This window comes from Botryllus schlosseri, chromosome 1, assembly GCF_051294905.1.
Source record: "Botryllus schlosseri isolate E-star chromosome 1, Bs_hap1, whole genome shotgun sequence".
In the NCBI taxonomy this organism is placed as follows: Eukaryota; Metazoa; Chordata; class Ascidiacea; order Stolidobranchia; family Styelidae; genus Botryllus; species Botryllus schlosseri.
Genome location: NC_137236.1, coordinates 15663686 through 15677353, shown reverse-complemented (window position 1 = coordinate 15677353; position 13668 = coordinate 15663686). Strand labels below are relative to the sequence as shown.

The window sequence follows — 13668 nt, the reverse complement described above, 5'->3', positions numbered from 1 at the left end:
AGTGGTTCTTAACCATTAGAAACCCGCGGAACACTCACGTTAATCTGCAAGCCTTCGCGGAACCCCAAATTTTCATGAATACAAGAACCCACCACAATACACATCTTACTAGACATCTAATACGTTACCATAGATAACTGGTGTACAAAATGACCTGTGCAACAACAGGGTGTTTAAATGCGAGGCTTCACCTTGGAAAGTATTATTGTATTGGTCGACCGAAACGTAACAGCGTAATACCAGTATCTTAATTAGATTGCTTGTAAATATTGGAGATAGAATTGGCATTTCAGAAGGTCGTGGTTTCGGTTTCGAACCCTAACTTTTCCCGCGTGCGCCACTCCCACTACACACGACTTATACCACAACAATCAATATTCTGTTACTGGTCGTGCCTAATTGCCTGCAACTAATGATGGCCAAGACGGTCGTATCATATATGTATCATACAAATCATGTCTATGAGTTGAGTGTGTGACTTGACCTCCACGAAACACTAGGGTTAAGAAACATTGACAGCTGAATGCTTCCAAAACACCGGCACGACAACTTCTCGTGGGATGTCTTCACCCTATCTTATTTCACAGACCTGTTGTTGATGGTGTCGCAAGTGTTGAGGCCTCGACAGCCTGCGCCTCACTGAAAACTCCGCCGTGATATGTTCTCACCCAGAAAAGGTACGAAGTTCCGGACTCCAGAGAACCGACTTCGATCTGGTAAATATATGTGATGTATCGCTAAAGCATGGTTTCTGTCCGCTACGAATATCCGGCTTTACTGGATTGGAACTAGGACTAACAGTCAGGGGTGGTCAGTAAATGGCTCAACTATAGTCTCAAGGTGGGATATAAGCGTCGATACGGCAAAAAATTCCTAGGCGGAAGGGTCATAACTTCGGCATTGGAAAATGCCCACTCGAGCTACTCGATTATAATCGTTGCGGTCAATACTCCATTCGACTACTTGAAACCGTTGCGAAGCTGCAGGACAGATTCCATCAAGTTTTTAGTGATTGACTTTCTCGCAACTGCGTAGTAGCAAATACACATATATGCCTACTCACCGCGTTCGTGTATGCTGCAACTGTTGTATGGTCTTGACCTGCAGTTGTTCCGCCCAGCAATTTTGCATATTCAACGTCATAACGATAATCTCCAATGCAGACGGGATCCCACGACAGCTCAACCGACGAATCAGTCACGTAACTCACCAAGTTTGTTGGTATCTTCGGAGCTTTTAAAACGATGAGTACACAATGGTGATGTTTCACTTCAGCACAGGAGTTGATATTTCATTAGTGAGCGATCGTTAAGAAGTGTTTGTTGGGCTATATCGGGTGTACGTACAATACTTAAAGTTTGTATTAAGCATGACCTCACTCAGGATTACGTGGTCTTTGATTTTCTGAGACCCATCGTAAATGTTGAAATTGCAGCTGCGGATAGATGTAGGGAACAATTGGCAGTCGGAGCATAAAATGTTTGTTACCAAAGCCATGTTGAATTTCACCAAAGAAATACTTTCTTCCACGTCGAATAAAACTGTCATGACGTTATAACAAATATATAGGTATTTAAACAGATGTTACTGAACAACAGTTTTGTATATTACATCACAATATATCGATCAAAGTCATGCTGCAGTGCGAGTGAATCCATACCTGCTTCAGTTTTAGATACTTCCAACTTAACATATCCTCATCGGCCGGGATCTGGGTCTATTCCCTTGATCACAATATATAGGCCAGAGATGTATGTATCAGGATAGCTCCGCACCAAATGCTTATATATATAACAGTAATATTCGTGCCGAACGTGCGATAGCAAAATCTTAAATACTCACATACGTTTTCGAGCGTCATTTTTACATTGAAAAGCATTCAACAAGAGTATCGTCCTATTGAATAGTGTATTCATATTGAAATGAATTCGAATATTTTCGGCTGACACTCGTCAGGGTAATCGTCAGCAATTAGTAGAGAATGGAAAGGAACATAGTGGTAGGTAAACAATCATATCACAAAGTATTGCGTCAGCGGCATGAAATTTCAAACAATCATGGCGAAGAGAGTGCTTAATCTGAATGCACTGTTTTAGATGGTACACGAACTCCGTTTGTTGGTACAGACTTGGCTGGCGTATTTTGAAAAATGTCGACTACAAGACACACCAATGAAAGTGCGAACGGCTTCTCCTGACGATGCGAATGAAATTTGTCGTCTCGATAAGCATAAGCTTTCACACAAACAAGATTATCTAACCAATTCTTACCAATGGCAGAATTCATGACCTTTGCCTGTTCTGAATCAGGTTTCAGGGGATGAATCAAGGGTGAGTTTTTCTCCCAGCGCATCACGGGTTCATTTCATTATGAATATACTATTCAATTGTATATTGGAGTTCTGCACCTCCAAGAAGCTCTTTAGTATCATCCTAAGTCGCTGCTAGTCATATCACTGCCTCTTGGTTGATTTATCGTTACATTAACCTTCTATCTATGTAGAGGATGCAATCATAGTGCTGGTCATTGAAAATATCAAATAATCGCATTTGTATCAGTCATACATAGTGCTTCTGTGTTTGTTCGCACCAGAAGTTATCGGAAATTTGGTGCTTATGCGAACTTTAACCGCAGATGTGTGGGCCGTGATATAAGTCGGCAGTCACGGAAAATTGAAGGATATTTGCCTGATGTATAAATGACCATAGTAGTCGACAAACACCATGAATACCACAAAACAAACAAACAAACAATATATCACCCCAGTTCAGCAGCGGATCTTCGCTATTGCAATTATCCCCTTTGCAGCAGTGGAATGCGTTGGTGTTGCTGCAGAAATACTTGGACAGAGTTTCACAATTGCCCAATTCGTTCGGAGCGAAGCACCCGCGTTGGTCTGGAAACGTGTTGAAACCTATTCAGTATTATTGGTACTATTTCATAGCGAGTGTGCCGCAGAGGCGAATAACGAAGTAATTCTGCTTTTCGGAGTGCGCAAGTATAGGTTTATTTTCTTTCAGTAGTTATACTCTAGCGGTTACAGTTTCAGTTGTTAAGCAAAGCTACATATTTCTCGCACATTCAATTTTGTCATCTAGGAAATAGTTTTGGGGAACGTTTGCATCATCTTTATTTGTGAAATCGTCATTACGACCGGGCTAAATAGCCCATGTATAGCTATACATTTGTCACGTGCAATCTCGTAGGTAACCCCGTTCGTCTATTATTCAAACTTATAATCACATGCTTAGCAGAAATTCTTGTTGGGTGATAAAATTCATATTACCATCCGTATGCAAGAGCAGTCTCAACTCTCCCAGATTAGAGACTGAAATTAGCGATCCGCATGTGGGCAGCAAAGAATGTTAGAGAGAAGAAGAGGGAGAGAGAGAGAGAGAGCGATGCTCTGCTCTGCTCACCATTAAAGCTATGTATTATTTTTCGAGTATGACCGCGCGACTGGACTCATCAAACCAAGATCATACTTATAGAGATCATATCTATAGTATGTATCTTGATCGTGATGGAACTAGCATTGATATGTGATACATTGGGTCCGTCTCGATAACACGAGAGTGAGTGCGGATCTAGATTGCAGAAGCGTGTGTCGAACGTGTCGCGAGTCTCATCGTAGCGGAGGCGAATCTCATCGTAGCAAAGGGCGTCGCCCACTGCATCTCGGACTATAGCCGAACCGAATATATATATACAATGCAAACTGTGGATACTATGGATATATTACCGAATACTATGGATATATTACCAGCAAAAAATGGGAACTATGCAGCTGCAGCAGGCAAAGTGCCACTGAAGGACAGAAACTATCAGCACGCAAGGCCGAGATCACTTTTTGTGAAAGGGCCAGAAAACATAGACTGGGATACTGTATATGACGAGCTAAAATGCAGTAAAATCATTTCAGAATGCGTAGAAGATCTCGAAATGTTATACGAAATTAGAAGAGGAATCTGGGTAGCAACATTCTATAACGACAAAGACGGCAAAAATATCAGGGACATGATATACGAAAAGCTCAAGAAGAACCCAGAAGCCAGGCACTTTGAAAACATCTCCATAGAACTACCGAGGCTTCCGGCCACACATCTTATAATACGAGGCATACCAGCGGAAACAACAAAAGCAACAGTAGAAGCCACAGTAAATAGCTATTGCTTCGGCAAAACTGCAAACATGACAAGGGTCTACCGAAAAAACACCAACATATATAACGGCTACACCAACGTCTGGGTCGAAGATTTCAACAAGGAATACTTGCCCAAGTACCTGATTATAGACGGCTATACATGCCACGTAAAAACAGCAGAGGATATGTATACCAAAAAATGCTATAGATGCAAGGCCACGAGCCACATCGTAAAGGACTGCCCGATCCCCGCAGAACCTTACTGCAAAAAGTGCAGAACCAAGGGCCATATCGAAACAGAATGCGAAGAGCAGACCGTTCCGAAAGAAGCAAACCAGCAACAGCCAGCGCTGGCAAACTTTATAAACGAGGTGCAAAAACGCAATAGACTCCCAGCAACAAGTGCACCTCCAAAAATAGATGCCAGAACAGAACGCAGGCAAAGAACAACTGACTGGTGGAACGAGATAGCAAAAGCACCAGCTATTCCACCCAGAAAGAAGGATACAAAGCAACCTGTAGCAAAGGTGAATGCAGATGCAAAGAAGCAAACTGCGCATACTGTAGACAAGCTAAATACTGAGGAAAAAGAAATCCAAGAAACGCCTACCTCCCCTCCCAGCGAGGAAGGAGAAGGCGATCAGACAATCTGTACTATCAGGGTAGATGAAAACGAAAACGACTTCGAATGCGACTCGATTATATCCGAGACATCCAAAAGAGCACACAGCTCAACAGATAGTGAACCAAAACCACTAGAGAAGAAAAGCAAGAAGAGAGAAGACAGTCCGAGTGATACCGACAGCTCCTCAGACACAGATACCTCTAATTCCACAACAATACCCCACAATGAAAATATCATCCATTAACGTCAACGGAATATCAGCAAGATTGGACGACCTAGCCGAATATATCAAAAAATCGAAAATGGACATACTCTTAGTGCAGGAAACCCACAAAATGGACTATAGTCAGGTCGAATCATGGGCAAAAAAATTGGGATATACTATCTATACCAACACCACAAACGCAAGAAGACAATACCATGGAACAGCAATCCTGATTAAAAAAGAACTCCAAGGCAAAACCTTTCGTCATACCATACTAATAAGAAATCGAGCCCAACGCCTAGACATTGAAATTGATAACTGTCCAGTATCCGTGATAAATATATACGCCCCATCAGGGTCTAGTCCAAGAAAAGAAGATGCGAGACTCAGTTTCTTTACGCAAATCAGAGATGAACTGACAAATATAATGACCCCCATAATAATAGGAGGTGATTTTAATGAAATAATGAATAAAAGAGACTCCCAAGATAAGTCCAGATTCTTGCGCAAACCTACCACCAGACTACTTGAAGACATAGTCATCGAAAATGACCTGGTCGATTCCTTCAGAAGTAAACGCAAACGCGCGGAAGAATTTACGCACATAACGCACCAAAATAGCAGAAGAATTGATAGACTCTATGTCACGAACGAACTGATGAAATATGTAACATATGCAGGCCACGAGAACAACTACGTGGCCGACCATATTAGTCCTCTCATACAACTCAACATAGAGCCAGAAACAAAATGGAAAAAGAAAAAGTGGAAATGCAACTATCAACTACTAGATGATAACGTGTACAAGGACATTATAGATAACCTCGTCAAAACAGAAGAGGCCGAAATCTGGAAGAGCCAAACCATCCAAGAGTGGTGGGACCTGCTAAAATCAAAAATTGCAAATGTTAGCAAAAGGTATGGCATAAATAAGAACAAAAACATAGACAATACCATACGATATCAGCAATCAGAAGGAATACTAAAAATGCTAACGCGCTGTGATGTTTTTGAAGGAGAAAAGCCAAACCAAAGACAATTTTGGCAGCAATTCAGGCAGAGGAAGGAAACAGCTGACCTCAAAAAAATACGACTCAAAGATGGCACAATCTCAACAGAAAGAGATAAGATCGCTAATGAGATTCAATCCTTTTATACAGATTTATGGAAGGGACGGCCTGCAAACAATCAAGCTGCGCGAATGGAATATCTGTCGGGATACAACATTCCAGGAACACAACAACAACAACACGAACGGAATATATCACCAATACAGCAAGAAGAAGTGCTGCAAGTAATCAAAGGCATGAATAGAGAAAAATCGCCAGGTCCCGACGGCATCACGGTCGAGTTCTACCTAGCTTTGTGGAAATCAATCGGTAGGAGACTAACACAAATTGTTAATAACGCAATTATGTTCTCGAAACTACCCAAAAGCTGGAACCAAGCCAGAACTATACTAATCCATAAAGGGAAAGAAAAAACTGAATTAAAGAATTGGCGACCTATTTCCCTTTTAAATGTCGACTATAAAATAATGGCAACCATTCTCAATAACAGACTAACACAGGAGATTGAAACCTCGATAAACAAATCGCAGAAAGCCGGACTTCCCGGAGGGAAAATGGATACAATCCACAACAACGTAGCTGCGATCCTAAGATACCAAGCAGAAAAAAGAACCGAAGGCTACATCATGACAATCGATGCAAGCAAGGCCTTTGACAAGGTAGACCATAACATGCTATTTGAAATCTTAGACAAGCTACCGCTCTCCCATCAGGTTTTGAACACTATCAAAGCGATATACCGTGATCCCAAAGCCATGATTGAAGTAAACGGTTATGAAGTAGCCAATATCGCCTATACAAGGGGCATCCGACAAGGATGTCCCCTTAGTATGACCTTATACGCTATAAGTGCGGACCCACTAGCACGCCGGATAGAAACAAACCACGACATCAAAAGCCTACGTATTGGAGGCATAGAGCATAAAATCGATCAATTTGCCGACGATATAACCCTGTATATAAGCAGTATTGAATCAATCACTGAAGTCTTTAATGAATTTTCGAGACTATACAGAGTTACTGGCCAAGATATAAACGCCGACAAAACAGAAATCCTGCCAACTAACGAAAGATCAAAACAGCTGCTACAAGGGTCCAGGCACGCCCAGTATGCCAAAACAACTATCAAAATACTCGGGATATTCCATGGAGAGAAAGCTCGTGATACAAACTTCGACAAGCTAATGGGAAGTGTGAAGAAAAGTGCCAACAACATCAAGAGGCAGAGGCTGACCTGGATTGGAAAAATGAAGGCGATCAATGCATATATAGTAAGTAAAATTACGTATATATACTTTCCATACCAGATCCAGAAACAACAACAAAAGCAACTCGAGAGAATAGTATACGATATACTGTGGAGCCCCGAATCCCTCGAGCAAAAGAGCAGACACACACTGATCCGCCCGAAAGAGATGGGAGGCATTGGGATGCCGGACATCGAGTCAGCAATAAGAGCACGGAAAGCAAAAAGGCTACAAGAAATCGCTAGACTCGACCAACCCAAAGAAATCTGGCACGCCGAGGCTGTTTACAGCCTCGGAACCAAGGTTAGAACTATCAACAGTGCTCTATATAACAACAGTTGCCCCCACAGGCCAACACCGACCTACAACTGGCAATGCGAAAAGGTAACCTACGATATCCTGCAACAAGATCTCGAAGAAGCGCACAACGCCCCCCCAAAAGCGATATACGAATCGCTCATAAAAGAGAAAACCGAACACAAAGATGAAGAGGTGGAAAACTGGATGAGAATATGGTTATATCAACCTAGTATCAAACATTATGCCACCAATAGAGAACGTGAAATCTCCTACAGAATAACAACTGAAAGTTATTTCACAGGCTCTCGAAAGAAACAAGCCGGCTGGACCGCAAACCGACAAGGTGCCACCCTGAAAAACAACTGCAAGCTGTGCAAAAATCCTATAGAGACCCTACACCATATCTATACGGAATGCCCGACATATAGAAAAATTTTCTATATTATTTTAGATGTCGTCGAAAACGCGCTGAGAGCGGACATATTCACGAATCCGAAAGAAATATACCACAACCGATACGACGGACCTCATGAAGCAGCAGTAACGAAAGCCTTCCTCATTATGAAGACGGAGATATGGAAGTGGAAGACGGCACTTGACATATTAAATCAATATGCCAGTGACGCCGATATCGATAATCGTATATCACAACTACGGAAGAGAATACGAACCGAAACACCACGAATATCGCGATGACGCAAAAAAAGAACGCGAACTCTTCGAAACGGGTGGCATTACGCCGCAATGCGCGCGAATTCCGATTATTGTATTACATCTAAATATTATAATAACGAGCATATACTAAATATGACTCGCACGTATTATCGATACCACATTGTCGCTATACAATGAAATGGGTGCAAATCAGAAGAGGAGGAACACATAGAAACGCGAACTTTGCGAAACGCGCGACGGATCTTTCACAATGCGCGCAATTCCGACTATTGAAATATATTTAATAATGGGCATATACTAATATGACTCGCATGCACACTGCTGATACCTTTTTTCGCTGATACCATTCTTTCGCTATACATTGAACTATATGCATTTATTTTGTATTTACCGCACCATGAATAAAACCAACCCATGACGCCCCACCCCGCCCAATAGACCATACCAACACCCACCCACCCAACCAACCAACCACCCATCACCGGTCCCCAAACCACACCCAGAATACAAGACCCCATGGAATACCTGAGAAGACGCAGTCACCAAAATAGGAAAAAAATTCGGCAAAAGGTGTGAATATATCCAAAATTTTAATAAGCGAAACTATCCCTGGAAGAACATAGACCTAATACATGGATAAAGTTCAGACATAACCGGACTCATCTGAGTCACAAAAAATATGACCTATTCGACCCAAAAATATATATAAAAACAATATCCTGTCACGTACCAATAGACATTAAACATGACCACCGGAAACCTTAGAAATCCAATCGGAAATAATACCCACCCAATACTAGATGACCGCCATCTTACAACCATGCTTCCTATGTTTTAAGCACTGTAGATTATACTATTTGAATAAACCACTAAAACGAGTGATCGTGATTGTTCTAAATTGCGAATCCGAGCCCCGCGAAGACGAGATGGAACCTCGCGGCCTGAGCATGAAGCGAACCCGAATGTGGGCGCGGCCTAGACTCGGGAATGATGATTGCGCCTTTCCTTTGGGCAAGACTGGCTATGAGGTTGTCTGAACGGCTTTCTCTCTCATTCATTTATCTGATTACTGCGACTGTGATTCGCATAATCAATTACTATCACACCACACTCAATATACGTGGCCCACTAAAATGCGCCCTTTTCATTCGATTGCCGGTTACACTACACTACGCGTTAATAGTCCAAATATATCTTGAACATAATCAAGAATGCTGGTTATGAGCATGAACTGAATCCATCACTTTATGCGAACGATTATACCACATTAGCATAGGATGCAGACAAATCAGGGGCGCTTCTCGCCCGACTCGTGGCATTCACACCAATTCTTGTTGACATGAATAAGTCACATACACTCCTAAAGAAGGTGATATATGTATAAGGTGAAGTGTGTTGTTAGTATGTGTGAAACGTGTGCTTTAGGTCAGTTACAGCCCGTTCAGTAACGAGTATAATTTATTTTGACGAAACCTCTCCTCGCCACCTAATCCGCGTGCGCGGATTCTTGAAAAGACGCTACAAGGGTCGTGCTGCAAGTCGTCAGATACGGAATAATAATAAAGAATATATGGGCCTGTTGTAAATGATCATAGTAGTCGACAAATACCATGACTACCACAATCAACAGCCCCTGTATCACGGTAACTGAATTTATTTTCGGAAACTGTACCTATTTCTAGCATCAATTTTCATTTTGCGTTCGTCGCTAAATTGCATTTGGGAATGCCAGAAGTAGACAGTAGACACCCATGATTAACTGCTTATGCCACTTCTCGACCGCATCTACTTTATGAAACTATTAATTTGAGTACCTGTGACTTATGAGACCTCCATTCCCTACGTCTGCTTGAAGTTGTTTTAACATATCCTTGAAATTGCAACTTTCAATTGCAATGGAGTAGAAAGTTATGGCATTACTTCGACTTCTAATGAGTAGCAACGCTGAGTACGTTGGCCACCTCTGCATATTACCCAATACGACGACGACCACCACACAAATTCATAATTTTCATACACACTACAAATGTTAAGGTTGCACATAAGTGAATAAGTATTATATTATCTCCACGGGGCACGGAATGTTTCTAAACGACTTCCCTATAGCCCCGTTTCCAATGCGCGAACGCATACACTTCTCGCAAACGCACCATCTATTCTGAATTGCTTTGGTACGACAAAAAAGGCTAATGATCGATGTTATCCCCACTTACAGGATTACACACAACCATACCAAAGCCGAATCCCGTGATTCAACTCTACAGATATCAAAATAGAATTACGCAATTGGCGGACTTCATCAAAGCAATAACCCATTGGGCTCGAATGGATTTATGTGCTTCGGCGAACACGTTAGAGATAATGTCACGTCCGATGATTCTTCCAACGGTAGACTTTGATCATCAATTGAAAAGTTGGAGCGCCAGTCGGAATAATGACGAAAAATACCATCCTTATCTATGGTCAGCGGAAATTGTGGCCTAAAGTATGGCCAAAAACATATGTGCTATTTTCGCTCAGCTATCCGCACAGAGCAAGAATTCGGGTGACGATTTAAGCACTTGGCGATATGGTATAGCTTTGATATTGAATGGAAATTCACGGATAGGGCTGGGAACAACAATTCGAGTAATCGAATCCGTTTCCAGTATCAAATGTAATGATTCGACTCGAGTAGAGGAACCCGATGATTACGAGTAATCAAATATGTGCCTTCAGAGAGTAATATTTTGTCAACGACAAACATAGTTTCAATACTTTATTTCCATCCTTGGAATGTCTAAATCTCGTACAGCCCTATCTGCTCTACATTTTCGCAAACACAGCTTTAGGCCAGGAGTGTTAAACTCAAGTTGCCTTGCAGGCCGGATTCAGACCTTCAAACCGTTCGCGGTTCCAATATATTTCCTCAAAATGCACGCCCTTGCTTTTCGCTTGAATACTTTATCTATCAATCCTGTATACACAATAATTACATTATAGGATTATATTCTAGCAACACCTTTATTCGCAAACAGCGAAATTTTGGCAAAAATTCGAAGATTAGTCTTTTGAATTCAACCGCTAAAACACTGATTCTACCAACGGAATATAAGTTGGCAAATGTCTATGATCCCTTTGTTTTAGTCGTAATTTGGCGCTAGCTCTGCGTATGCGTCATGAGGAATACAAAAGATTTAACTGTAAACGCGGACGTTAGAATAAATCGTGATTCGGGTTTCTCTGTCTGTCTGGGACCTTCTTTGAGTCAGAAGTGATACGGGAATGTGACCAAATACATTTGATGCATTGTCAGTATTATATTCTCCATGCGACCTGCATATAACAGTTTCGCTATGGTTCCTGGATCGGCGGTGTAGTTTAGTAAGAAAAGTATTATATGCGTACACTTTATTTGTCGATAACAGGAGAATCCCATCATCAATTTTCAATGATCCACCAAATGCATCGCAAAAGATGATAATTTCAATTTCACCCACAAATTTCGCCTTTGATGTTGTTGTCACTGATGCGAAATATACCATTCGGTAATATTCCGAGTATAATGATATTTGCTCAGTTTTCATGTAAGTTTCCATCGTTAGCTCATTCTGCATATGATAGATAGCTTAATCGATATGATTTGATTGACATCTAAAAATAACGGTATAATAAGAAGGGAACATACAGTATCTCTGTCCGTTTTCAATCCATGCTTGGGTGAAACAAGAAGCGCCAGACGAACATTCCATCGGGAAACACAAATAGGGTAATGTCGTCGCCGTACAAACATAGCAACTTACAGCTTCACCTGAAATATACATTATCACGTTAAATAATGTAAAGGCGCGGACATGATCATAGTTATAGTTGTATACAATTATAATGCGAATACAGAGGTGGTGAAAGTAGGTATCGTTAGCACTCAAGTGGAAGTAGAGGACAGGTAAAACAGTAAGTTTTGGCGAAAACTTCTAGCTCTAATATCAACGCACAAACTCTAACCAGTCCAAATGCTTCCCCGTTGATAATGAATCTATGAATTGCTACGATGCGATTTCAAAATGACTTTGCTTGATTGTGTTTAGGGTTGCATTTAAAACAAACGGTCTTTTAAAACACTTTGTTTAAAACATGTTTTAAACCAGTGGTTCTCAACCGCCGGTCCGCCAGTTATTTTGAAATTTTATACTTTAATTTCAAGATGCAAAATGTTGAAGGCTTGTCAATTTATTAAATTAAAAATTTAAACATATTTAGAACTTCGTGAGGTAAGATTAGCCCTGGCATGTTCGATTTAACTTAGACCTGGGCAAAGCATACGGCACTCGGGCGAAATGGGGCTCGTTACGCGATTCTTACTGACCCGAGAAAAGTAGCCTGGAATTTAGAACATAAAACCTACTTTTCAATACTAATGTGTGAACTAAAACCTAAGGCTACATAAACTGAATCGGAAATGCGATTACTTTAAATCTTACAGTGGCGAGATAGCGCAGTGGTATAATCCGCGGCTGCAACACCAAATGGGTGCGGGTTCGAATCCGACCGAGGTTGACTTCCGAATTCCGATGCCTAAGTGTTGTGCGGTGTCTTACAAAAGCCTAGAGGTGGGCCGTGCTATAAGTCGGCAGTTACGGAACATAAGAAGAATATCGGCCTGGTGTAAATGACCATAGTAGTCGGCAAACACCATGAATACCTCAAAACAAACAAACTTTAAATCCTGCTTTTTCATCTGCGTTGTACATTAGTGATTATGCAGCCTACGTATAGGTCGTACAATTTGGATTCAAAATACTGCTTGTATAGCAAAGTATACCGTAACAAATATAGTAAAAAGTAACGGCTTCAGATAGTTCAAAACTTTGGGTTGCCATTGTTACATCACGAATTACCCGGTCTGTGATTTATATTGTTATGACGTGCGTTTTCAATCCATAAACCGTAAAACAAGTCAATCAGTGCACGTGAGCAGTGAGCAGAGGTCACCCAAAACGATGATCAGGCATATGCTAAAAATAGAGGCGGAAGATGGAGGCTGACATTTAAAATGACTTAAACACTCAATATTTGTTTGCTCGAATGAGAGGGAAACGAGTCATTTTCTTTGTGGTGAGCAGGTAGCAGTTTTTGGAGATATATTCTGAATCGGCATTATGAGAAAAACGCACTGAAATACTAACACTCGTTGCTGGCTGAGGCCGAGAGAGCGCGGATTCCAAAGCACTTGCCAGCGAAACTCTCAAAACAGCGAGGCTGGATTTCACGCTACTCACAGCCCAGGACCAAGACCAGCTTGTAATAGGGCCTATCCCAAATACATTTTGACGTCTCCATAGATAATAGAGTATGGAGAAATGTGATTTAACTTAGTTAAGAGTGATTCGTGCTTCACATGGTTTTGCATATTGTCACTGAAA

General features: G+C 41.3%; 1 protein-coding gene and 1 non-coding gene across 2 annotated transcripts in view; one reads left to right on the top strand and one right to left on the bottom strand.

Annotated features, from left to right (window-relative positions):
• LOC145433768 (uncharacterized) overlaps positions 1–13668 on the bottom strand; it is a 28553-nt gene that overhangs the window by 13049 nt on the left and 1836 nt on the right. Inside the window, exons 2-5 of the mRNA XM_080310970.1 lie at positions 11934–12056; positions 2762–2896; positions 1064–1233; positions 590–713 (exon numbers count right to left, since the gene is read on the bottom strand). Coding sequence (XP_080167096.1) covers positions 590–713; positions 1064–1233; positions 2762–2896; positions 11934–12056 — 552 coding nt within the window. The remainder of the gene's footprint in view (positions 1–589; positions 714–1063; positions 1234–2761; positions 2897–11933; positions 12057–13668) is intronic.
• LOC145451693 (small nucleolar RNA U3) lies at positions 9111–9308 on the top strand. The gene has a single exon (XR_013919002.1). It is a non-coding gene; the product is annotated as a small nucleolar RNA U3 (small nucleolar RNA).